Genomic DNA, 25,942 nt, shown 5'->3' with positions numbered 1-25,942 from the left:
AGTGTTAATTTTATACAATTTATATAATACATAATTACTATGAAAATTGCAAATAGATTTCCACAGTGTTTGTACCAGTTCCCACATTCACTAGAGCCGTGGTCCCCAACCTTTTTGGCAACAGGGACTGGTTTTGTGGAAGACAGTTTTTCCACGGATGATGCTGGGGGAGAGGATGTTAATGGGCATCAGGCATTAGTTAAATTCTCATGAGGGGCGTGTGCAACCTAGACCCCTCACATGCACAGTTCACGGTAGGGTTTGCGCTCCTATGAGAATTTAATGCCGCTGCTCATCTGACAGGAGGTGAAGCTCAGGCAGGAATGCGAGCAGTGGGGACCAGCTGTAGATACAGATGAAGCTTCACTTGCTCACCTGCCGCCCACCTCCTGCTGTGCAGCCCAGTTCCTAACAGACCACCGACTAGTACTGGTCCTCGGCCCAGGGAGTTGAGGACCCCTGCACTAGAGTGTTTCAGAATTACCATTGATCTACATATTTGCCCAAAAACTTATTTTTTCATTATTATTATCTCTTAGCAATCTAGGAGGTACTGCATTCTCTTGCTAATTTACGTGTTCCTGTTTATTACTGAAATTGAGCCATCTTTCGGGTTTGTATCCATCTTTCTGGTTTCCCTTTCTGCTGATACCTGCTCTAGAGATTCTTCTTTCATCATTTGTGAACACTCTACGCTATCTTCTTCTATTCTGTTGAGTGTCTCACTCTGACCTTTGTCGAACAGAAATCTTTAATTTTGATGTAATCAGATTCATCCTTTTTTTTCCTTGTGGTTTGAGCTTTTGGAGTTTTAAGAAATCTGTCCACAATCTTAGGTTAACAGGAGGCTCTTTTACATTTTATTATAGCTCTATCATTTACCATTCACATTGGGGTCTCTAATGCACCTGGAACCTACATTTGCATGTGGGATATGGAAGGAGTCTAGATTGTTTTCTTTATATGGTGATCCAGTTTTCCTAACACTATCTACTAAACACTCTGACCTTTTTTCCCATAGCTTTCATGAAATTCCCTCCTACACCTCACTCTCTTTTTTGAGCTCTCTGGTCTGTTTGTTGGTACGTTTGTCTGTTCTTGTACCAACCATACAATTTTTATTACAATGACTATACAACATGTACTAGTGTCTGAGAGAAACTCCTCCCTTGTTATTTTTCTTTTTAGGTTTTTATGAATTGTTTGTTTCTCCATATACATTTCAGTGTGTGTTTATCAAGCTTTCCAAAAAATAATCCAACTGAATTTTTTATTGGAATTGCACTGAATTTACTTACAGATTACTTTGGGGAGAAATGACATTAATATGTGGCCATAAGATGGAATGTCTCATGTATTCAGAATATCTTTCCATGTAGAGGTCCTTTGAGTTTTTATTACTACTTAGAGATACTCTTTAGTTTTATTGCTATTGTGAGTGTTTATCTTGGTATTTTTAATTATATTTTCTAGATGGTTATTACTGGTGTAGAGAACTGCTATTGATTTTTGTATCGATTAATCTTACATCTGGCAACCTTACTGAACTCTCCTGTCTGTTGATTCTTTTAGTCCCTCTAGGGACCCTATCATCTAAATAATGTTAATTTTATCCTTTACTTCTCAATTTGTACACTATTTATTTCTTTTCTAAATTTCCTAAGAGCATTGGCAGGACATTGATTAGTGGGGACTGTGGCCAAACTTGTCCCAAATATTAAAGGGACTGTATCTAAGCTTTTGCCATTAAATCCAATATTTTCTGTAATTTTTTTTGTAAATATGTGATTTGCAAATATAAGCAAATCACGTTAAAGAACTTCCCTTTGACTCCTGGTTTGCTGAGAGTTTTTTTTGGTCGTCGTTTATTTTAATTATAAATAGACATGAAAGCTTATCAAATGCCCTTTCTGCATTAAGATTTTCATGTGATTTTTCCTCTTTATGTTCTTCCAGATAAAATCTTCTTGATCATGATGTACTTTAAAAAATGCCATTGGTTTCATTTAGCTAACATTTGGTTTAGGGTTTTGCATCTGTGTTCAAAAGTGGCATAGGCATACGTTGTTCACTCTCACTCTTGCGTTTTCTGATATGGTTTGGAAGTTTGTCCCCCCCCCACATCTCATGTTGAAATGAATCCCCAGTGTTGGAGGTGGGGACTAGTGGGAAGTATTGGATCACGGGCGCGGATCCCTCCTGAATGGCCTAGCACCATGCTCATGGTAATGAGTGAGTTCTCTCCCTGAGTTCATGTGAAATCTGACTTTTATACAATTTATATAATACATTAAAGAGCCTGGCACCTCCTCCCTTGTGTCTCTTGCTTCCACTCTTGCCACGTGACCTGCTTGCTCCCTCTTCACCCTCCATCACGATTGGAAGCTTCCTGAGGCCCTCACCAGAGGCAGATGCCAGCACTGTGCTTTGTGTACATCCTGCAGAACCACAAGTGAAATAAACGTCTTTTCTTTATAAATAATGCAGTCTTGAGGATCACTTGAGCCCAGGAGTTTGAGACCAGCCTGGGCAACATGACAAAACCCTGTCTCTATTATAAATTAAAAAAATTAGCTGGTTATAGTGGTGTGTGCCTGTAGTCTCAGCTACTTGGGAGACTGAGGTGGGAGGATCACCTGAGCCTGAAAGACTGCAGTGAGCTGTGATTGCACCACTGCACTCCAGCCTGGACAACAGAGTGAGACCCTGTCTCAAAAAAATAAAAAAATTTACCTAGTCTCAGGTATTCCTTTCTAGCAATGCAAGAATGGATTAACACCTTGCCCTTAGGTCTTTTTTTTTTTTTTTGAGACAGAGTCTCTCTCTGTTGCCCAGGCTGGATTACGGTGACATGATCTCAGCTCACTGCAGCCTCCGCCTTCAGGGTTCAAACAATTCTCCTGCATCAGCTTCCCAAGTAGCTGGGATTACAGGCGTGCACCACTGTGCCCAGATAATTTTTGTATTTTTAGTAGAGATGGGGTTTCGCCATGTTGGCCAGGCTGGTCTTGAACTCCTGGCCTCAGGTCATCCACCCGCCTCGGCCTCCCAAAGTGCTGGGATTACAGGCATGAGCCACCGCACTTGGCCCCTTATGTCATTTTTTTAATCAAAATTACAATATTGACCACATGGAGATCATCCACGATCCTTGTAAGAGCAGTTTTCTTGGAGTGGAGTAAGTTCGAGGGAGAACAGGAGGAGAGGAAGTGAAGGCAGGGAGTTACAGGAGGTGAGAAAAAGGCTTAGGGGAAAATATGGTCAAGGAGTTTTGTTGTTTTTAATGGAAGAAATAGCAGCAGGTTTGGAGTTTCTGTCTTATTTTGTTTCTTGGCCCTTGGGAAAGAGGATTAAGTTCATCCTACTCTGTAGTTCATGGGGTATCATCAGCCTTGACCCATTTACAGCCTCTCATTTGTTTTTCCTCTTTTACACCCCTATTTCCTTCCTCCCCATAGCTAAGTATTCTCATTTTTTCTAATTTAAATTAATGTAAAATTTACCTTTTTGGCTGTCTGGTTCTATGAATCTCGATACATGCATAGTCATGTAACCATTACCACAATCAAGATGTAGAACAATTTATTTTAATTTAATTTAATTTTTATTTTTATTTACTTACTTACTTTTTGGAGATGGGGTCTCTGTCGCCCAGGCTGGAGTGCAGTAGTGTGATCCTAGCTCACAGCGGCCTTAAACTCCAGGGCTCAAGCAGTCCTCCCACCTCAGCCTCCTGAGAGGTAGGACTACAGGTGTGCACCACCACACCAGGCACCTGGCGATATAGAACAATGTCATCACCACAAAAAATTGCCTTATGCTGCCTCTTTGGTAGTCAGCCCCCAGGCAGCCACTGATCTGTTCTCTTTCCCTGTAATTTTCTGTCCTTTTATCTTTTCCAGACTGTCCCATGGATGTTGTCAGACATGATCTGCCTGTGGAGCCTGGATTCTTTCACGTCATTGCATGTGCGATTCATTCATGTTTTGCATGTGTCAGGAGTTTGTTCTCTATTGTTGCTGAGTATCTTTCCTTGTGTGATGTACCACAGCTCATCCACTCACCAGTTGGAGGGCATTTGGGTTATATACAGTTTGGGGCAATTTTGAATAAAATTGCTCTAAACATTTGCCTAAAGTTGAATATAGTAGCTTTCATTTCATTTGGGTAAATAACCAGAAATGGGATTGCTGGGTCTTATGGGAAGAGCCTCTTTATAAGAAAGTGCCAAGATGATTTCCAGCGTGGCAGTACCACTTCTCTCTCCTGCCAGCAACATATAGTGGTTCCCGTCGCTCTGCATCCCCCCACCGCAAGTGCCCGACATTGTCAATATTTGTTATGTAAGCAATTCTCATAGGTATATAGCAGTATTTCACTGAGGTTTCAATTTGTATTTCCTTAATGGAAAATGATGCTAATCCTCTTTCTTGTGCTTATTTTACCAGCCTTTTATCCTCTATAGTGAAGTGTTTGATTAGGTTTTTTGACATTTACTAATTTGAGTTCTTTGATTTCTTACTGCAGAGTTTTGAGACTTCTTTATATATTCTGTATATCCTTTGTCAGATATGCAGTTTGCAAAGGTAATATTTTCTCCCAGTCTGTGCTTACCTTTTTATTTAACAATATCTTTGTAATTCCAGCACTTTTGGAGGCTGAGGTGGCCGGATCACTCAGGAACTCCTGAGGTCAGAAGTTCGAGACCAGCCTCGCCAACATGGTGAAATCCTGTCTCTACTAAAAATACAAAAACTAGCCAGGTGTGGTGGTGCGTGCCTGTAGTCCCAGTTACTCAGGAGACTGGGGCAGGAGAATCACTTGAACTCGGGAGGCAGAGGTTGCAGTGAGCTGAGATCATGCCACTGCACTCCAGCCTGGGCGACGGAGCCAAACTCTGTCTTAAAAAAATAATAAAATAAAATAAAAATAAAAAAACCAATATCTTGATTATTCTTTCACAAAATTATTTTAGCTATTCTAGCTCCTCTGTCTTTCTAGATAAATTTTAGAGCATGTTGTCTGTATGTACAAAAAAACTCTTGCTGGGATTTTGATAGGAATTGTATGAAATCTGTGGATCATTTTGGAGATAACTGGCATCTTTATAGCACTGAGTCTTTCAATCCATGAACATAGTTATGTTTCTTCCATCATTTGAATCCTCCGTGATTTCTTTCATCAGCATTTTGTAGTTTTTGGCATACAGATTATATACATGTTTTGCAAGATATATACCTAAGTATTTCATTTGTGAGATGAGCAATTGTAAATGGTATTGTTTTTTAAGTTCTGTTTTTTTATTTGTGTGTAAGATTTTTATTCTAATTTGCATTCCAAAGGAAATTACAAAATCCATTCACTTCTTTATATAAAAAAGTGACTTAACATTTTTTTTTTTTTTGAGATGGAGTCTCGCTCTTGTTGCCCAGGCTGGAGTGCAATGGCACGATCTCAGCTCACTGCAACCTCCGCCTCCAAGGTTCAAGCAATTCTCCTGTCTTAGCCTCCCAAGTAGCTGGGATTACAGGCACCTGCCATCACGCCTGGCTAATTTTTGTATTTTTAGTAGAGACAGGGTTTCGCCATGTTGGCCAGGCTGATCTCGAACTCCTGACCTCAGGTGATCCACCCGCCTTGGCCTCCCAAAGTGCTGGGATTACAGGCATGAGCCACCGCGCCCGGCCTGTTACTTAACATTTTAATGCAAATTATAAAACATGATAAAGTTGCAGGACAAACTAGGCTAGCTGCTTGGAGTAACAAGTTTTTAAGTCACCATTTTCTACCTCCATGCTAAGGATAACCTTCTAATTAGTGATCAGCTGTACTGTAATAGCAGAATAACCCTGGGACTTGAGTAAACAGAAAAGCTGAAGATCTTCTCCAGTTCCCAGCCAGGTAGTTTTCTATGCCTTCTCATAGTAGCAAACAGCAACTATGTCACCAAAAGTGAGGATCCAACGGCATAAGAATGACACAATGGACTTTGGGGACTCTGGGGAAAGGGTGGGAGGGGGTGAGGGATAAAAGACTATAAATTGGGTTCAGCATATACTGCCGGGGTGATGGGTGCACCACAATCTCACAAATCACCACTAAAGAACTTACTCATGTAAGCAAACACAACCTGTTCCTCAATAACCTATGGAAATAAAAAAAAATTAAGTGGGAGTCATAACCATTTTGCCATTCTTAATTTCTCTTACAAAATTTGTGTCTTTGCCATCCCGTTTCTGTATGTGAACACTTTTGTCTCCATCCAGGCTAACAACAGACATACTCTACCAGTGTACAGTGTCTGTCATCAGCAGTGGTTTCTCTGTGTGAATGAATATGCTTTGAGTCCTGCTCACCACTTTGTCTCCTTCCTGACTGATAATCACTGTTGGTTTGGTCACATTTCCACCTGCCCAGTGGCAAAGCCTACACCTTTGATGACCCTTCATGTAGTCATCAGAGTTCTGACTGTCCCTCAGCTTCCAGGTAGCACAAAAAGCCCCCACGATCCTTCCCTCTCCCTGTTTAGCTCCAAAACAGATCAAAGAGACCGGAGCAAGACTCTTGGATCTTACTGCCACTGAAATTCCGGAGACACGTTTGCCTAAATTTTGATTTCTAATTGTTCATTACTGATCTGTAGAAATGTGATTGATTTTTGTATATTGACCTTTTTTCTTGGGGGGGAACATTCTGTTTTTTACCATTAAGAATGATGTTAACTATAGATTTTGTGTAGATGCTCTTTAATAATGTGGGGAAGTTCCCTTTCATTCCCAGTTATTTTTAATGAATGGATGTTGAATTTTGTCAAATGCTTTTTCTGCATCAATTGATATGATTATGTGCTTTTTTCTTTTTTAGACTATTAATGTGGTGGATTATGTTGATTTATTTTTAAATATTGAATCAGCCTCATGTTCCTGGAAAACCCCTCTTGGTGTGGTGTATTATTCTTTTTATTCATCAAAGGATTCAATTTGCTAATATTTTGTTGAGAAATTTCACACCTGTGTTCATGAAGAATATTGGTTGGGACTATTCAGGTTATCTTTTTCACCTGGGATGAATTTGGGTAGTCTGTAATTTTTCAGGAATTGGTCCATTTTATAGAAGTTGTTGAATTTGTGTGTGAAAACTTGTTCATAATATCCCCTTTTTATCCTTTTAATGTCTGGAAAGTTAGTACTTATTTCCCTTGTTTCCTTCCTGATGTTGGTAGCTTATGTCTTTTCTCTCTTTTTTTTTCAATTTTTTCAATTTATTTTTTTTGAGCTGGGGTCTTGCCCTGCTGCCCAGGCTGAAGTTCAGTGGTATGACCATGGCTCACTGCAGCGTCAATCTCCCAGGCTCAAGTGCTCCTCCCACCTTAGCCTCCCAAGCAGCTGGGACTACAGGTGCACACAACCATGCCTGGGTAATTTTTTTGTAGAGACAGGGTCTTGCTATGTTGCCCAGGCTGGTCTCGAACTCCTGGGCTCAATCAATCCACCTGCCTCAGCCTCTGAAAGTGCTGGGATTACAGGCGTGAACCACTGCACTCAGTCCATCCAGTGAATTTTTAATTTTAGGTATTGTTTTGTTCAAGCTTAGAAGTTCCATTTTGTTCTTTTATTATAGTTTTTAATTTTTCTATTAAGATTCTTATCTATTATGCTTTCTTTTCTTTATTTCTTTCAAAGTGTTGATAATAGTTGTTTTAAAGTTCTTTTCTAATAATTCTAACAAAAGTCTAATAATTCTGCTTATCCTTCATCTCTTTATTATGGTCACATTTTCTTGCTTCTTCTCATGTCTTTTTATTTTTTATTGTATGTTGGACACTGTGAAAGGGATAGTGTAGGCAATGGATTATATTGTTTTAATACAAATGCTAACACATTTTAGTTTGGCATGTAGTTAAATTATTGGCCAACTCATGTGATCTTCACAGACTTTATTTTAGGCTTTGTCAGAGTAGGTTTGTTTTGACTTTGTCATTGGGTCTAGACCATGCGCTTACTCAAGGATGTGGTTCACAGTCCTAAAGCATAGCTTTTCTGGGGTTTCAGCCAACACCTGAGATGCTTAGGGAGGTATCTCCACTCTGGCTGAGCCAGTATTCCAGTTTTCCCATCACTGCATGAATTCTCATATGTCCTTTCAAGTACCTTTTCCTGTGCTTATTGGCCAGTTGTATATCTTTTTTTGTGACACGTCCTTGTCTTTTGCCTGTTTACAAAATCGAGTTATTAGTCTTAGGTTGATTTGTAGAAGTTTATTATGTATTCTGGAAATGAGTCCTTTGTCAGATACATATACTGGAGATATGTTTTTCCAGTCTGTGACTTGAGTTTCTTAATGACTTTATTATAAGGTTTGTGGCTATGCTTATATTTGTCATTGATTTTTTTTTCTTTTTTTTTGAGACGAAGTTTTGCTCTGTCAACAGGCTGGAGTGCAGTGGTGTGATCTCTGCTCACTGCAATCTCCAACCTCCTGGGCTCAAGCGATTCTCATGCCGCAGCCTCCTGAGTAGCTGGGATTACGGGTGTGCACCACCACACCCGGCTAACTTTTTTTTTGTATTTTTAGTAGAGACAGGGTTTCGCCATGTTGGCCAGGCTGGTCTTGAACTCCTGACCTCAAGTGATCCACCTGCCTCGGCCTCCCAAAGTGCTGGGATTATAGGCGTGAGCCACTGCACCCAGCCTGTCATTGATTTCTACTCTTGTTTTTATTATGTTCTTCTATTTACTTTGAATTTAATTTGCTCTGCATTTTTTAGATTGTGACTCTTAGATCTAGAAGCTTATGTCATTGCTTTTACACCTATCTTCTTTTCTAATAAAGGAATTGAAAGCAATAAATTTCCCTGTCAGCCCAGCTTTACCTGCATCCAGCAAATTTTGATATGCTCTGTTTTTTTAATCATTCAATTCAAAATATCTCAAAATGTGATCACCTTGCAGTTTATTCTCTGACCTATGAGCTAATTAGAAATGTATTGTTTATTTCCAAATACTTGAGATTTTCTAAATATCTTGTCCTGAATTTTAACTTAATACCATTGTGGTAAGAGTCTGTGTTCCAGCATCTGATATATATTGGTAACCTCAGGATATGCTCTTGAAAAGAATGTGTATCTACAATTATACAGTGTTCTATAAATATTAATTAGGTCAAATTGGTTGATGGTGTTTTTCAAACCTTTTATATCGTCACTTGTCATACCATTTACTGGAAAAGGATGCTAAAATCTTCCAATTATGATTGTGACTTTTTTGTTTCTCTCTTTAGTTCTGAATTTTTTGTTTTAGGTATTTTAAAGCTCTGCTACTAGGTGATGTCTGTTTTAGATTATTCTGCCTTCTTGATGAATTAATCCTTGTATCATTATAAAACATCCAGCTTTCTTAATGTTTTTCCATTCTTTTATTTTAAATCTTTTTTTTTTTTTTTTTTGAGATGGAGTCTCACTCTGTCACCCAGGCTGGAGTGTAATGGCGCGATCTTGGCTCACTGCAACCTTCGCCTCCCGGATTGAAGCGATTCTCCTGCCTCAGCCTCCTGAGTAGCTGGGATTACAGGTGCCCGCCACTGCACCCGGCTCATTTTTGTATTTTTAGTAGAGATGGGGTTTCACCATGTTGGCCAGGCTGGTCTTGAACGCCTGACCTCAGGTGATCCACCCACCTCAGCCTCCCAAAGTATTGGGATTACAGGAGTGAGCCACAGCACCCAGCCTTAATATATCTTTGTATTAGGAGTATCCCTCTTGTAAACAGGATATAATTGGATCTTGCTTTTCCAGTCTGAAAAGTCTGCCTCTTAATCAAAGGATTCTTACCATCCATCCATCCATCCATCCACGCTGCTGTGTGTACATCTGCTCCACGGCACAGTTCTCCCCAGTGTGCAGCCTCCATATTTCGCCTACCCATCCTGCCTGCCATAAACCCCTGAGTTGCCTCCAACTCTCCCACCAAAAATGCTGTTGCTGTGAGCATCCTTGTGCAGGCCCCTGGGCAGGGGAAGAGTCTATGTGGGATGCTTGCCTGGCGTGGGATGCTGGTTTACAGGGTTTGCCTATACTTAATATGACTAAGGATTCGAGATACTACAGTATGTCTATATGGTGATGGGAATGATCCAGAAGAGAGGAAAAGGTGATGAGGAAAGAGTGGGAGACTTGCTGGCACCGCTTGCCTGAGTAGGTGAGAGGGATCGGGACCCACTGCACAAGTGGCAGGTTTGCCTTCGCTGGGAGCAGGCACAGTTCAGCCATGGAGCAGGCAGGCGTGCAGACGTCTGGGCCAGGTGCAGGCAGGTGGGTAGGTGTGGGGTGAGGGCTTGGGGAAGTTTTCCTCCATGGCTTGTGTCTTCTCAGTGAAGTGGGAAGCAACCTGAGGGTAAGGATGGGAGAGGAGATACTGGAAACTTAAGGGGAAGGATGGTATGAAATAGTTATCTTGGAGATGGGGAGCATGTGTGGACCAAAGAAACAGCCCAATTGCTGAGCAGCTTTCAGGGTGCTCTTGTGGTTAGTGTGAGTGGGCAGTGCAGGCTGTCTTTCCCACCACGCTCTCGGGAGAGGCCTGGGTATGGAGCAAGCTCAGCACAGGACCAGTGCCCAGCACCATGCCAGGCACCACGGGCACAGGATGAGCTGTGCAGGACAGCTGCCCCTGAAGAGCTCGCTGTGCAATGGGAGAGGCAGCAGCCAGCACCAGAGTACCAGCCGTGAGGGTGATTATGGATCACCACCATTCTGTGTGGCCCAGGGGAGACAGGGCGACGGTGCAGCGGGGCCCATGAGTCCTGGGTCTGTGGGAAGGTGGCGCTCTGTAATTATGTGAGGATGCTGCTCAGCAAGGTGTGGGCACTCAGTGCTGTTTCAGCCCTAGCTTTATTTTGCATTGTAAAAGTGATGCATGTCACACCAAAAGAAATTAGGAAAATGTTTTTTAAAATCATAAATAAAAAAGTAAAAATCACCTGAAATTGCACCTCCCCCACAAATGTAGCCATGGTTAGTTAACAAGTGGTTTTTTTTTTTTTTTTTTTTTTTTTTTTTTTTTTTTTTTTTTTTTTGAGATGCAGTCTTGCTCTGTCACCCAGGCTGGAGTTCAGTGGCGCGATCTCGGCTCACTGCAAGCTCCGCCTGCCCGGTTCACGCCATTCTTCTGCCTCAGCCTCCCGAGTAGCTGGGACTACAGGCGCCCGCCACCATGCCTGGCTAATTTTTTGTATTTTTATTAGAGACGGGGTTTCACCGTGTTAGCCAGGATGGTCTCGATCTCCTGACCTCGTGATCCGCCCACTTCAGCCTCCCAAAGTGCTGGGATTACAGGTGTGAGTCACTGCACCCTGCCAAGTTTGTGTATTGTTTTTAAAGGACAGGTCTGATCCCTGCCCCCACAGCCCTGGAGGTTTAGCCTCCTAACCAGATGTGAATAACACCCCTCTGCCAACTGTAGCTGAACAGCATCGCCTTAGGCCTTGAGGGCCAAGGGAGGCACCCTCTCCATTCCTGGGGAAAGTCAGGGAGGGCCACATGGAGGAAGTGGTCTAGGAATTGGATCCTGAAGTTCAAGTGTCCCTCATGCCTGTCTTGCTGTCTTTCCCCCTCCTATATCCCCTTGTTCAGTGCCTCTTTAGGACAAGAGCAGCTCCCACCTTGTCCCACTGTGAGGCTGACAGGGGGGCACACTGCAGGGGCTGCGATGGGGAGGCCCGCCCTGTGGGGGGCAGGAAAGCAGAGGCACAGCTCTTGCGTGGGCCACTCAGTCACACCCCCTCTGTGCAGTGCACAGCCTGTGTGGCTGTCCATGGTAGTCATGCAAGGAGAGTTCCTCCACCTGCTATTTTGGCCCATGCCCTGGACACACTGGAGCAAGATGGAGGAGCAGGGCTACAGGCCTTACACTCTCTGGTCTGTGTCCCACTCCAGATAGCAGCGACAGTGAGCTGGAGCTGTCCACGGTGCGCCACCAGCCAGAGGGGCTGGACCAGCTGCAGGCCCAGACCAAGTTCACCAAGAAGGAGCTGCAGTCTCTCTACAGGGGCTTTAAGAATGTGAGTGTTCCCCATTCCCCCGGGAAAGGCCTTGGAGACCCTGGCTCAGGGAGACCTGGAAACTTCTCCATGCCACAGTAAATATCCCAGGGGCCTTTAAGGGGCTTATGTGTTGTGGGAAAGCTGTGTGGCGGGGGCAGGCTCCGGAATGGCCATCGCTGAGGCCGCCATGCTCCTCCCTCCGTGTCTTTGTTGCTGGTACAGAGGAGGAGGGTATGGGGGAGCAGTCACCCCCTTCCTATTCACCCCTCCTCCCTCTCACCCCACCTCTACCCAGGCTTTCCACAACCCAGGCCAGGGGGCCCCAGCAGTGCCACAGGCAGCAGGCAGCCCCCAAGGGGGTGGAGAGAGGCCAGCCAGGCACCATGCAGAGTCGGGCTTGGAGCTAGGGGTGGCCGAGGGCTGAGGGGGTGCCTTCCTGCTGCAGGAGTGTCCCACGGGCCTGGTGGACGAAGACACCTTCAAACTCATTTACGCGCAGTTCTTCCCTCAGGGAGGTGAGTCTGAGGCAGGGCAGCCCTGCTGTGTCCCAGTGTGGAGGGAGGGGACCCTCCTGCTGCCCCTTGCATCCTGGAGGCTTGGTGCTGCCCCTGTCCTGTGGGAAACAGGGACTCCAAGCCAGGACGCAGTTAGCACCCTCAGCTGGGGTTGCCTGGGGTGGGAGATGAGCCGCCAGGCAGCCCCGACACACCCCAGCCTCTTCCTTGCCCTCCCCAGATGCCACCACCTATGCACACTTCCTCTTCAACGCCTTTGATGCGGACGGGAACGGGGCCATCCACTTTGAGGTAGGTCCTCGCGGATTCCTCCCACGTGTCCTGCCCCTGTGGTTGCAGGGGTGAATCCTTACCCTGGCGTCACTGTCAGGGCTGTCGAGAGAGCCATGGTCCTGGGTGGGAAGGATTTTGTGAGTCACCCTGGGAATGAGTGGATGTGGCTGGCCCTGGGCCAGTGAGCTCTGGGGTGTTTGACTTTGCTGGGCCGGCACCACAGTTCTCAGCCTTTTCTTCCATTTGAGAGTTTGCATCCAGCTCTGCCTGGTCAAGGGAGCCCCCGAGGCACACACGGGTGGTAGTGACCCAGCGGGAATTTGCATTTTCAAAGGGATCAGGGCTTAACTCAGAGGCCTGGTTTGCTGACGGTGGGATGTGAGACCTCCATTTTCAGAATTTACTCCTTGTTACCCAGAAAATAGGCCAAAAATATCTAGAAAACATCCCAGCCGGAGCAGCCTCCAGGGCTCATCCCAGCTGGGCACTGAGAGCGAAGCCTGGTGTTACCCACTGGCGGAAGGAGAAGCCTGTCCCCCACCCAGACAGCTTCCCTGTGGGGTCCTGGCCTGGGCTCCTCCCCAGCCCCACCACACAGGATCATTGGAGAGAGGCCCCATCTGCGGAGCCCAAGCCTCTAAAAATAGCTGCAGGCGAAAAGCTGAAACCGCTTTGGGGAGGAAAACCTTTCTGAGAGCCGGCTTGATCGATACCCCGACAGCTTGGCTTCCACTGGGCTAAGGGCAGCTAACAGGAAAGCACAGAGAAGCACATGGGGCCAGAAGGCCCCGGCCACACGGGGTAATAATAACTTGTCGATAAGCTGCGTGGGTTATTTTTATGCCGCAAGCCCGCCAGGCACACTGACGCTCCCCGCCTGCCCTGTGACCACAGGACCCCTCCACTCTGAGCCACACTCTGAGGGCTCTGCACATAGAAGCAGACTGTGTTTTCAAATCTTGTTTTCAGATTTGAAATACCAACCCCACAGCACACAGAAAACACCCGGTTAGCATGGAGGAGCCTCAGGGAGGACTCAAGGTCCTTTCCCTGCCCCTCTCTCCTGGGGTGCCCTTTAAGAGGCACCTGACACTTCAGGCAGTAAAGCATCTTTAGGAAACGGTGTAAGGGAGCAGGCGGGGTGCGAGTGGTTTTTCTTGTTCAGGAATGAGATGACTGAGAGGCTCGGCAGAGCCCCTGCTCATGGCAGTGCTCAGGAAGGTCACAGTCGCCCCTCACCTCCTGTGGCCATCACCCTCGCTGTCCTGAGGGACAGCCTTGTGGCCCTTTAAGGAAGCAGGTGGCAGCCCTCTGGGCTGGGTCTGTCAGTGGCTGTGCTGTGGCCCCTCTGCTGGGCACCTTCTCAGAAGATCACTCATCCCTGGCATCTTCCTGGGCCTTCTGCAGCTTCTCTGCATGTGAAACGAAGTCCTCTGGCTTCACGCAGGTACATTTACCTTGAGGAACTTCTCGATTTCAAAGTGTTCTGCTCTGGGAAGGAGGAGGGCACAAGCCCCCATGGCCCCATCCTGGGAGCCCCACAGACTGGGATCCCAGTGGTCACAAAGGATCCTGCCAGGGACGGAGGCACCAAATCTAGTCTGGAGAACACTGGGCCATCCTCACTGCCAGCCCTCAGAGCCTCCTACGTGCGTCTGTAATGCAAGGCAACCCTGCGTGACACTGTCTGCAATGATTCTGTCCCTTTCTGTATATTCTTAGAGACAAGATGCATATTAGTTACAGTTTACTGATATGGTAAAAGGTAATAACCTCCCTCCGCTCACCAAAAAGAATAACCAAAAAGACCAAATCGGAAAACACACAGACCTCAACAGAGCCAAGCAGGCGATGCCATCCCCACACCCCACCTCGGAGTGGCTCCTGCTCCCATCCCCACGGACCTTCTGGGATTTGCCAGCAGCAGGGAGCCCCAGGTGAGCAGCGCCACACACAGATTTGCTGAACGCTCTGGCCACCAGGGCCTTTCTCGTGCAACTCATCTGGCTTGCCAGGACGTGCAGAGCTTCCAAAACGATTCCGTAGACTGTTGGGGCCTCTTCAGTGCCCAGGATCAAGTCAGGCCCAGCTTGGAAGTGGCAGCCAGGCAGGCATCTGGAGGTGCGGCCGCTTCTCTGTTACCTCCCCCGACAGTAAACTGCTCCATGTGCCAGTGGCCAAGCGGCATCCAGGGCCGTGTGAGGGCAGGCCTGCAAGCCCAGCAACCACATGCGACTCCCACCCCCTCGCTGAGCACCTGCTCCGGGCTCTGCCAGGAGACCCTCCTGTGCACTCTTGTGCACCTTCATCTGGAAGTATGCTGTGTCACTGGAGCCCTCACCCTGCCTAGCCCCTGCCATGGGGACAGCCGTAGAACAGAGGCTGTGGATGTGACAGGGTTCCTACACTTTGGCATTCAGAGCATGGAGTTACAACTTGCCATGGTTGCACTGTGTATGGCCAAGGAATTTAGAACCAGCGTGCACTCAGACATGGGCTGGCTGGACTTGGGGTCATCTGTGTATTACCTTTATGAATGGAGACTAGCCAGTGGCCTAACGGGACATTCCCACCATCTCCTAGTACTGTCACTACTGTAGCCAACACAGAGAGGCTAAGGGATACTGCATAGGGACATTCCTCAGCTGCTAGCAGCAGGCTCTGTGGCTGAACATGAGGGCTTCTCCGCAGCAGACAGACAGACCACCTGAGGGGCCCATGTCAGCTGAAGATAAGGTGGAGGACAGCGGTGCCTGCCCAGGGTCCCCAGGAGAACGGTGTGCTCCACGCCTTTGCTACCCACTAGGAAGGCCTGTCTGACCCAGGGCTTCAGGGATAACTTAGAATCTTCACTATTGTGTAAACCATGCCCAAGCTTCAGTGATTATTATTCCCTAAACTTGGGCATAGTAGAAATATAACAATGTTTCTCCTTGTTTTTTAATTTTTATTTTTTTTGTTTTATTTTTAGACAGGCTGGAGTGCAGTGGCACCACCATAGCTCATTGCAGCCTCGACCTCCTGGCCTCAAGTGATCCTCCTACCCCAGCCTCCCGAGTACCTGGGACTGCGGGTGCATGCCACCATGCCCAGCTAATTTTTTTATTTTAATTGTTGTAGATGCAAGGTCTCACTATGTTGCCCAGGCTAGTCTTGAAATCCTGGCCTCAAGCAATTCTCCTGTCTCAGCCTCCCAAAGTGCTGGAATTGCAGGTGTGAGCCACCACACCTGGGTGTTGCTTCTTTAAAATATTTTCATTGGCCGGGCTCGGTGGCTCACGCCTGCAATCCCAGCACTTTGAGAGGCCAAGGCGGGCAGATCACCTGAGGTCAGGAGTTTGAGACAAGCCTGGCCAACATAGCGAAACCCCGTCTCTACTAAAAATACAAAAAAAAAAAAATTAGCTGGGCATGGTGGCGGGTGCCTATAATTCCAGCTGCTTGGGAGGCTGAGGCAAGTGAATCACTTTGAGCCCAGGAGTCAGAGGTTGCAGTGAGCTGAGATTGAACCACTGTACTCCATCCAGCCTGGGTGACAGAGTGGGACTCAATCTGAAAAACAAAAACAAAATATATATATATATACACACACACACATATATACACACATATATATACACATATATATATACACATATATATACACACATATATACACACACATATATATACACACACACACACATATATATATATTATATATATATATATTCATTGTCTTCAGTTATACACACACATGACTGGAGTCCAACACATTCGCAGGGTGCACGTTGGAAAACCAGCAGGTGACCACCACCTTGTCTGCTGTAGCCAGTCACCTGTGCTTGTTTCCATGTCCCCCAGCAGCTTGCTTCCACTTTTCCACCCCCTGCCACGAGTGAGAATTTGGGACTCCCTCAGACATACAACGTTCCCGTCCCCCCAGCCCCCCACCCATCCCCCAGGAGGCTGAGGTGGGAGGATCGCTTGAGCCCAGGAGTTCAGCTTTCCAACAGACTCTAGGCTTCAGGTTGGATAAGGCCTTGGTTTACTCTGATTTGTGAACTGGACCCCTCGCTGAGGCTTGTTGTCCATTGCAATGATCTTTTCCTTTCCTTTGCCTACGGTTAACATTGGTCCTGATGATTAGTTTGTCTGTGTTCTGTGACCTCATTATTCATTCAAGCCCAGGCCCTTCTCCAGTCATCTGAACCTGTTGCCCGGCATCTGCCAGAGGAGGCCCCCCCCACCAGCCTCCCACGGCTCCATCCTCGCTGGGGCCTGGTGCCCTCTGGGGCTTCCTCCCCTGTCTGCTGGGCTGGGCCTTCTGGTTCTGGGATCCCTGATCTGCCTTTCTCTTGCTTTACTCTCTGTGTGTTCAGGGGCTTACCACCCAGTTGCTTCCTATAAAAGAGGATGTGAGCTGTAACTTTGGAGCCTTTGAGCACCTGGGAGTGTCTTTATTCTGTTTTTACTCTTGCTTGATCCATTGTAGGGACCAGCACCCCCAGGGGGAGCTGTTCTCCTTCAAAGTTGGGGGTCGCTTCGTTCCCTGGGCCTCCTGCCTCAGGCGCTGCTGCAGAGCAGGTGCCCCTGCTGACACTGACCCGTGATGGGTCCCGATTTTGCTTTTTCTGTTTGGCTTTGCTTTCCTCTCTGAAAGTTTATAGGATCCTCTGTTTGCACCCAATTTGTTGAAATTTCACCATGATCTATGCCTGCAGCTAAACTGCAGGCTGTTTTCATGCATTGTGCCAAGCCTTGGTGGACACTGGAAATCTCTGCTTCCATTCTGGGAAATCGTCTTTCCTGATTGCTCCTACCCACTTTCCTCTGTTTTCTCCCGTTCTTCCCGAACTGCCTGTGTCCCAGCGTTGGCCCCTCTGGAGTGCACCTCTCATTATCCTCTGTTCTCCCCTATATTCCAGCTATTTGCCTTCTCATTCCACTTCATGGAAGATTCCATTTGCTCTCCCAACCTTTCTTTTTAAGTCTGTCATTTTGCTTTCTTATTTTTAATTTCCAAGAGCTCTTTCTTTTTTCCAGTTACCTCTTTTTTGGGACATCCTATTCTTATTTTAGTGATGGAAGATTTGTAATCTCTGAACCTAATAGTTGTTGTCAAATTTTTTTCTCCTGGGATAATTTTTGTTCTTCCAAATTGCTTTCCTCTGTCTCTGTCTCTCTCATGGTACAGACTTCTTCCAGTCCCGAAAATCTAACACTTGAGGGGCCTCGGGGCCTTGGTGCATGGCCCTGTCCCTTGCACTCTGACCGTCCTCTGTCCCACTTCGCTGGTACAGCCCCTTTCTCACCCTTTTCTTTCAGAGTAGCCTGGGAGGACCCCAGGGTGCAGGGAGGGTTTCACCTTTAAACCTTCCAAGAGGTAGGGGGAAAACCTGCTTTCTACCAACTGCTGTAACAAAACAGTTGAAGTTGTCACATGGAAACCATTTAAACAGCCATATTCTGTCATATTAGTAGTAAAGTTTCCCATGCCAAAGGCGATGGCCACACACAGCATGTCATGACTCAAGAGTTGAGCACCAGGTTTGGGCGAGGTGGCCCTGGGATTACACACCTGTAATCCCAGCACTTTTGAAGCCCAAGGTAGGAGAATTACTTGGGGCCAGGAGTTGGAGACCAGCCTGGACAACATAGCGAGACCCCATCTCTATAAGTATAAAATAAATTAGCCAGGCATGGATTATTCCGAGTGGTCCCAGCTACTCAGGAGGCTGAGGTGGAGGATCGCTTGAGCCTGGGAGTTTGGGACTGCAGTGAGCCATGATGGCGAATGGTGACAGTCTGAGACTCTGTCTCTAAAAACAACAACAAACAAAAAGCTGAGCATCATTCCTCTAGCTATTTAATCTGGAAGTTTTCAAGCACCTTTGCCATGCAGATGCTTGGCAGAATAAACATAGAGCACCTCCTTTATTAAAAGAGTACCCCAGGCATCTCCAGCAGCAGCACTGCATTAAATGGGTCTAGGACACCATATATATTTGAATATCTTTCTCTGGCATCAGTATCAGCTACCATGCCACTCCTGCCACACATGCAGACACATGCGCGTGCACTCACACAGGTTCACACACTCACACAGGTGCACACACACAGGTGCACACCCTCACAGGTTCACACATACAGATGCACACCCTCACACAGGTGCACACCCTCACACAAGTTCACACACAGGTGCACACCCTCACACAAGTTCACACACACACAGGTGCACACCCGTGCATGCGCTCACACACGGGCACACACTCACCCTGTGCTGACCTGAATGGATGTCGTCAGTCTCTTAGGGAGGCTCTGTGCCTGTTGGAGGCGTGAATTTCAGTGGAAGCCACACAGCAACTGGAACTAGAACCTGGGCATTGATTGGATGTCACGCCCCGCACTCTCCTTTCCCCATAGGACTTTGTGGTTGGCCTCTCCATCCTGCTGCGGGGCACAGTCCACGAGAAGCTCAAGTGGGCCTTTAATCTCTATGACATTAACAAGGATGGCTACATCACCAAAGAGGTAGTAGGGGGCTGGGGGCAGGGATTGTCCCCTCCTCCCCTCCTGCTGCTCCACCCCCCTCGCCGCTCTTCCTCTCCCTGCTCCTGCTGCCCACCTGTCTTCTCCCGCTGTCCATCCAGAGACTGGCCCCAGGGACAGCAGCCAGTGGGCTCTCCTCTCCTGGGCTCGGTCCTGGACACCCCGGTGTGGAGTGTGGGTTCAGGTACCCTGTACCACACATCTCGGTCCAGCTCAGCAAGTGTTCTCAGTCATACTGTCTTACACAAAAGGCCTCGGGGAGATTTAAGTGGAGAAGCCAGAGGTCCTGGCCTTGGCTCCCATCAAGTGAAGGGGGCAGTGCGGTCCCTTAAGGCATGGGTGGAGAGGGGAGCCCTCCCACATGGGCCCACAGACAGGTTTTGTTTGGTCCAAGCACTTTTTCTGCTGCCGCGTCACATTTTGGAGATAAGCACACAGCAATCCATCTCCCACTTCTCTGGGAGATGAGCTTCCCCTAGAGTCAGAAGCTCGCTCTGGGTGCCCTGGAAGCGGACAGGCTTCTCTCTCCAGCTCGTCCGGCCCCTCGCACTCACTGCCTTGGAGGTGCCCTGCACCCTTGGATGCCGCCCGCTCCCTTTGGGCCCTCACAGCCACCCCGGCCTTGCAGCAGGCTCATGCCAGCCTCCCCCTCCAGGAGATGCTGGCCATCATGAAGTCCATCTATGACATGATGGGCCGCCACACCTACCCCATCCTGCGGGAGGACGCGCCGGCAGAGCACGTGGAGAGGTTCTTCGAGGTGAGCGAGCGCCAGCCCTGCCTAGGGAAGGGAGCCTGGCAGAGGAAGGGGCTCTCGCTTTTGGGGCCACCCCGGGCAAGTGGCTTGCCCCTCTGAGCCTCCCCACTCCCCATGAGGGGGTTAAACTTGCCCCTCCAGTCTGGCTGGTTGTCAGAACCCCTGAGAAGTGAACTACACCACTGCTCTGCCCTGTGGACCTCATCTGGGGGCCAGGGCTGGGGATCCTGAGGCAGCTGACCCTGGGCCGGAGCTCCATGCCTCCTGAGAGCTGTGTGGCTCCTCCAGGAAGACGCTCTGGGAGAGGAGCAGGTTGGGGGCCTTCACCTGTATGCATGGCGGCTGCAGGGGCTGCAGGCTTTGCCTCCTACTTGCTGGGGCCACTAGACATGGGCCATCCTGTGACTCAGTTGCTCCCTCTGCCCTGGCTGCCTCTCAGGGAGGTGAGGCGGTCAGATGAGCATGGGGACAAATTCTGGGAAACCCAAGCCCAGGAGGGCTCAGGGAATTGGCCTAGGGGAGCAGTGGGGAGATGCTTGAAGCCTCAGCAGTTGGTTGGGAGGTGGCTATGAAGGGTGGATTATGTGGCCTGGATCCAGAGTAGTCACAGGGGACAAGTCGGAGTGGAGGGAGCCCACCCGCCCATCCACCCACCCATGACTTCTGCGTCCTCAGGCCAGGGGCAGGGCTGTCTCTGCTGGGGCACAGACTCACTTTGGGCATGGCTTGGGTTGCAGAAAATGGACCGGAACCAGGATGGGGTAGTGACCATTGAAGAGTTCCTGGAGACCTGTCAGAAGGTAGGTGGCACGGGAGGCTGGGCCACAGTTCTCTGCAGGCTCTACACGGAGGTGGGTGGTTGGCAGCGTCCGCCCCTTCCCTCTCCCCAGTCCCACCCCTGCCAGTCCAGGATGTGGCAGCTGTCCTTGGCCCCTTGCCAACTCCTGGACAGCCCCAAGCTCCACTTGCCCTCTTGTCTGAGTCTCCTCCTCCCCACCCACCCCTGCAGCCCACAGCATCCCCCCACTACCCCCACACCCTCCCTCAGCCCAGTCCCTGGAGAACCTCAAGTTAGGGGCAGACATGGGGCCAGCCAGAGGGAGAGGGTCACTGTGGGGAGGCACCAGAGCTTCCGCAGTGTTGCTGCTGGCCCTTCCAGAGAGCACCTCAGGGGGCAGGATGCTGGGCCTCCAGCGCCTCTATTGCCCCACTCCCAGAGCAGTCCTGGTTAGCGCCCACCTCCTCTGGAGGCCAGCCGGGATCGCCTTCATCAGCTCATCCCAGATGGGCTTGCAGTCAGGAGTGGGGTTGAAGACAGGCTGTGCCTCACCAGCTGGGGACCTCGGACCAGCTACTTCACCTCCCTGTCCCCCAGCTCCCTGCACCCAATAAGACAGACAGACAGGCAGTTGCTGCAGGCTCCGAGTCCCTGGCGGGAATCTGCTCAAGGGGGTCGGATTTGGAGCCAACCCAGCACCTGAAGGCCTCCCTTCCTCTCTCCACGCAGGATGAGAACATCATGAGCTCCATGCAGCTGTTTGAGAATGTCATCTAGGACACGTCCAAAGGAGTGCATGGCCACAGCCACCTCCACCCCCAAGAAACCTCCATCCTGACAGGAGCAGCCTCCAAGAAACTTTTAAAAAATAGATTTGCAAAAAGTGAACAGATTGCCACACACACACACACACACACACACACACACAGCCATTCATCTGGGCTGGCAGAGGGGACAGAGGTCAGGGAGGGGCTGAGTCTGGCTAGGGGCCGAGTCCAGGAGCCCCAGCCAGCCCTTCCCAGGCAAGCGAGGCGAGGCTGCCTCTCGGTGAGTGGCTGACAGAGCAGGTCTGCAGGCCACCAGCCGCTGGATGTCACCAAGAAGGGGCTCGAGTGCCCCTGCAGGGGAGGGTCCAATCTCCGGTGTGAGCCCACTTCATCCCGTTCTCCATTCTGCTTTCTTGCCATACAGTGGGCCAGCCCCAGGCTCCCCTGGTCTCCTCCCCGTAGCCACTCTCTGCCCACTACCTATGCTTCTAGAAAGCCCCTCACCTCAGGACCCCAGAGGGACCAGCTGGGGGGCAGGGGGGAGAGGGGGTAATGGAGGCCAAGCCTGCAGCTTTCTGGAAATTCTTCCCTGGGGGTCCCAGGATCCCCTGCTACTCCACTGACCTGGAAGAGCTGGGTACCAGGCCACCCACTGTGGGGCAAGCCTGAGTGGTGAGGGGCCACTGGGCCCCATTCTCCCTCCATGGCAGGAAGGCGGGGGATTTCAAGTTTAGGGATTGGGTCGTGGTGGAGAATCTGAGGGCACTCTCTGCCAGCTCCACAGGGTGGGATGAGCCTCTCCTTGCCCCAGTCCTGGTTCAGTGGGAATGCAGTGGGTGGGGCTGTACACACCCTCCAGCACAGACTGTTCCCTCCAAGGTCCTCTTAGGTCCCGGGAGGAACGTGGTTCAGAGACTGGCAGCCAGGGAGCCCGGGGCAGAGCTCAGAGGAGTCTGGGAAGGGGCGTGTCCCTCCTCTTCCTGCAGTGCCCCTCCCATGGCCCAGCAGCTTGGCTGAGCCCCCTCTCCTGAAGCAGTGTCGCCGTCCCTCTGCCTTGCACAAAAAGCACAAGCATTCCTTAGCAGCTCAGGCGCAGCCCTAGTGGGAGCCCAGCACATTGCTTCTCAGAGGCCAGGCCCTCCTGCTGGCTGAGGCTTGGGCCCAGTAGCCGCAATATGGTGGCCCTGGGGAAGAGGCCTTGGGGGTCTGCTGTGTGCCTGGGATCAGTGGGGCCCCAAAGCCCAGCCCGGCTGACCAACATTCAAAAGCACAAACCCTGGGGACTCTGCTTGGCTGTCCCCTCCATCTGGGGATGGAGAACGCAAGCCCAAAGCTGGAGCCAATGGTGAGGGCTGAGAGGGCTGTGGCTGGGTGGTCAGCAGAAACCCCCAGGAAGAGAGAGATGCTGCTCCCGCCTGATTGGGGCCTCACCCAGAAGGAACCCGGTCCCAGGCCGCATGGCCCCTCCAGGAACATTCCCACATAATACATTCCATCACAGCCAGCCCAGCTCCACTCAGGGCTGGCCCGGGGAGTCCCCGAGTGCCCCAAGAGGCTGGCCCCAGGGTGAGCAGGGCCCTCAGAGGAAAGGCGGTATGGCGGAGGCCGTGGGGGCCCCTCGGCATTCACACACAGCCTGGCCTCCCCTGCGGAGCTGCATGGACGCCTGGCTCCAGGCTCCAGGCTGACTGGGGGCCTCTGCCTCCAGGAGGGCATCAGCTTTCCCTGGCTCAGGGATCTCCTCCCTGCCCTCACCCCCTGCCCAGCCCTCCCAGCTGGTGTCACTCTGCCTCCAAGGCCAAGGCCTCAGGAGAGCATCACCACCACACCCCGGCCGGCCTTGGCCTTGAGGCCAGACTGGCTGCACAGCCCAACCAGGAGGGGTCTGCCTCCCACGCTGGGACACAGACCGGCCGCATGTCCGCATGGCAGAAGCGTCTCCCTTGGCCACGGCCTGGGAGGGTGGTTCCTGTTCTCAGCATCCACTAATATTCAGTCCTGTATATTTTAATAAAATAAACTTGACAAAGGAGAGGGATTCCTGTTGGCTTTATCCTAGCTCTGAACTTCAGCTCAGCTCTTCCCACCCCTGCTGCCATTAGCCGTGGATCCTGCCTGGTGCTGTGCTGGTAAATGTTTGACAGCTGGCTCTGGGGGCAGAGAATGCCGCTCAAATTCTCAGGCTCACAGTGTGACCTCACTGAGGCCGAGTGAGGCCGAGATGCACACAGTGGGCCTTTGGGGCCTTCATGGGAAGCGCCAGCCCTGCAGCCTCCACACAGACCCCACAGGGCAGGAGGACTTCTTCCTGAGGCACCATGTGTATTTCACCCCCAGATAATTTTTCTTTCCCAGTTCCAGGAAGTCATTCTGGGTGTCCCCTTGGCTGGAGAGTGAGGGTCACGGGGCAGAAGAAAGCAATATTTGCCTGAACACATCTCCTGGTGTTTATTTTCAGAAGTATAAGCCCTGTGAGGACAATGCCAGGGAAGGGACAAGAATGAAAGCCTGGGAGGAGGGAGGAGGAGGGTTCCCGAACTCACCAGTTCAGATTGAAGAAATCCAAACACGTCCTAAGCAAGCGAGATAAAAGGGAACTCACCTAAACACGTTATGGTGAATTGCAGAACACCAAAGACAAAGAGATGGCAAAGACAGCCAGAGACAGATTGCCTGCCAGCTCTCCTCAGTGATAGTGATGCGGAAAGACGGGAATGGCATGTCCAGTTTGCCAAGAGAAAAGTAACTACCAACCTGGAATTTTACATCAGGCAAATAAAATATTTTCAATGTGGCATGGTGGCTCACGCCTGTAATCCCAGCACTTTCGGAGGCCGAGGTGGGTGGATCACCTGAGGACGGGAGTTCAAGACCAGCCTGGCCAACATGATGAAACCCCATCTCCACTAAAAATACAAAAAATTAGCTGGACATGGTGGCGAGTGCCTGTAATCCCAGCTACTAGGGAGGCTGAAGCAGGAGAATTGCTTGAACCTGGGAGACAGAGGTTGCAGTGAGCCAAGATGGTGCCACTGCACTCCAGCCTGGGGAGGAATAGACTCAAAAAATACATAGTCTCAATAAATAAATAAATAAATAACTTAGGAGACTTTGCCACCAATAGATAATAGAGAAAAGGGCTTTACTTCATGTGGAAGCAAGGCGATCTCCCAGCTAAAAGTTCCAAGATGCAAGAAGCATGAAGGGTGTAGACAGCAGTAAATATTGAGGGAATCTAAAGAAATGCAATGTTACTTACAAAAATAGTAAAAAAAAATCAGCATAATTTCCAAAAATAGCTAATGCCATATTTCTAGCCTCACTGCTCTCCCAGACCTTATCGCTTCCTCATCAAGAGATGGAGACTAGTTTTCCTGCCCTCAAAACTCAGTAGGACTTCATGTGACTGTCTTGATGAATAGAACATGGCAGAAGTGAGGCTCGCTCACTCACATGCGTGATAGCCAGTGCTGCTGGCAGTAAGCGGGAACATCAGTTGGGGTTGTTTGCAGGAAACATATATGGGCTCTCCATGTGGCCTGGGCTTCCCTACAATGCGGCGGCTAGGTTCCGGTTCCCAAGGGCAGGTGTCCTAAGAGAGAACCAAGCACCAGCCGTATTGCCTTTGATGAGCTAGCCTCAGAGGTCAAGCTGCATCACTTCTTCCACGTTCTAGTCAACAAGAGTCACATGAAGTCCTACTGAGTTTTGAGTGTAGGAGAACTAGTCTCCATCTCTTGATGAGGAAGTGATAAAGTCTGGGAGAGCAATGGCGCTAGAAATATTGCATTAGCTATTTTTGGAAATTATACTTTTTTTTTTTTTTTTTTTTTTTACTATTTTTGCAAGTAACATTGCATTTCTTTATATTCCCTCAATATTTACTGCTCTCTACGCCCTTCATGCTTCTTGCGTCAGCCTCAAGCACACAGGACAGACAGAAGCTCCCCACGCACCCTTGTGACATAGTCACCCATCTGCCACAACACAAACCCCAGTTCACCATTCACCAGCTGTGTGACCTTGGGCAAGTCACACAATCTCTCTATGCCTCGGTTTTCTCATCTGTAAAACAAGCACAAGGAGAGAGCCTGCATTACAGAATCAGGCTTAGATGAGCACAGGATGTTCAGATACCACACCCAGCTCCAGCAATGGGTGGACCATCTCATGGCCTGGCTTTTGGGAGCGGACCATTCCCTGCCCCAGAACTGCTTCTGCGAAACGCGGCTGCCCTCTGCCTCGATTCTCTGTCATGTGCAGCATCTTCTCTCCGTTAGGG

General features: G+C 49.2%; 1 protein-coding gene across 3 annotated transcripts in view; it reads left to right on the top strand.

The window, feature by feature from the left end:
- KCNIP3 (potassium voltage-gated channel interacting protein 3) overlaps positions 1-23,692 on the top strand; it is a 90,778-nt gene extending 67,086 nt beyond the window's left edge. For 2 of the 3 annotated variants that reach the window (XM_016948932.3, XM_016948933.3), the window contains 7 exons: positions 11,933-12,057; positions 12,485-12,554; positions 12,775-12,845; positions 19,233-19,340; positions 20,014-20,118; positions 20,853-20,915; positions 21,623-23,692. In XM_016948932.3, the coding sequence (XP_016804421.1) occupies positions 11,933-12,057; positions 12,485-12,554; positions 12,775-12,845; positions 19,233-19,340; positions 20,014-20,118; positions 20,853-20,915; positions 21,623-21,670 (590 nt within the window). In that variant the 3' untranslated portion in view covers positions 21,671-23,692. The remainder of the gene's footprint in view (positions 1-11,932; positions 12,058-12,484; positions 12,555-12,774; positions 12,846-19,232; positions 19,341-20,013; positions 20,119-20,852; positions 20,916-21,622) is intronic. The other variant, XM_016948934.3, reaches the window with a different exon arrangement.
- The last annotated feature ends 2,250 nt before the right edge of the window (positions 23,693-25,942 follow it).

The sequence above is a fragment of the Pan troglodytes genome, chromosome 12 (genome assembly GCF_028858775.2).
Source record: "Pan troglodytes isolate AG18354 chromosome 12, NHGRI_mPanTro3-v2.0_pri, whole genome shotgun sequence".
NCBI classification, from domain to species: domain Eukaryota; kingdom Metazoa; phylum Chordata; class Mammalia; order Primates; family Hominidae; genus Pan; species Pan troglodytes.
Note: the sequence above shows the minus strand (reverse complement) of the source record. Positions and strands in the feature narration are given on the sequence as shown.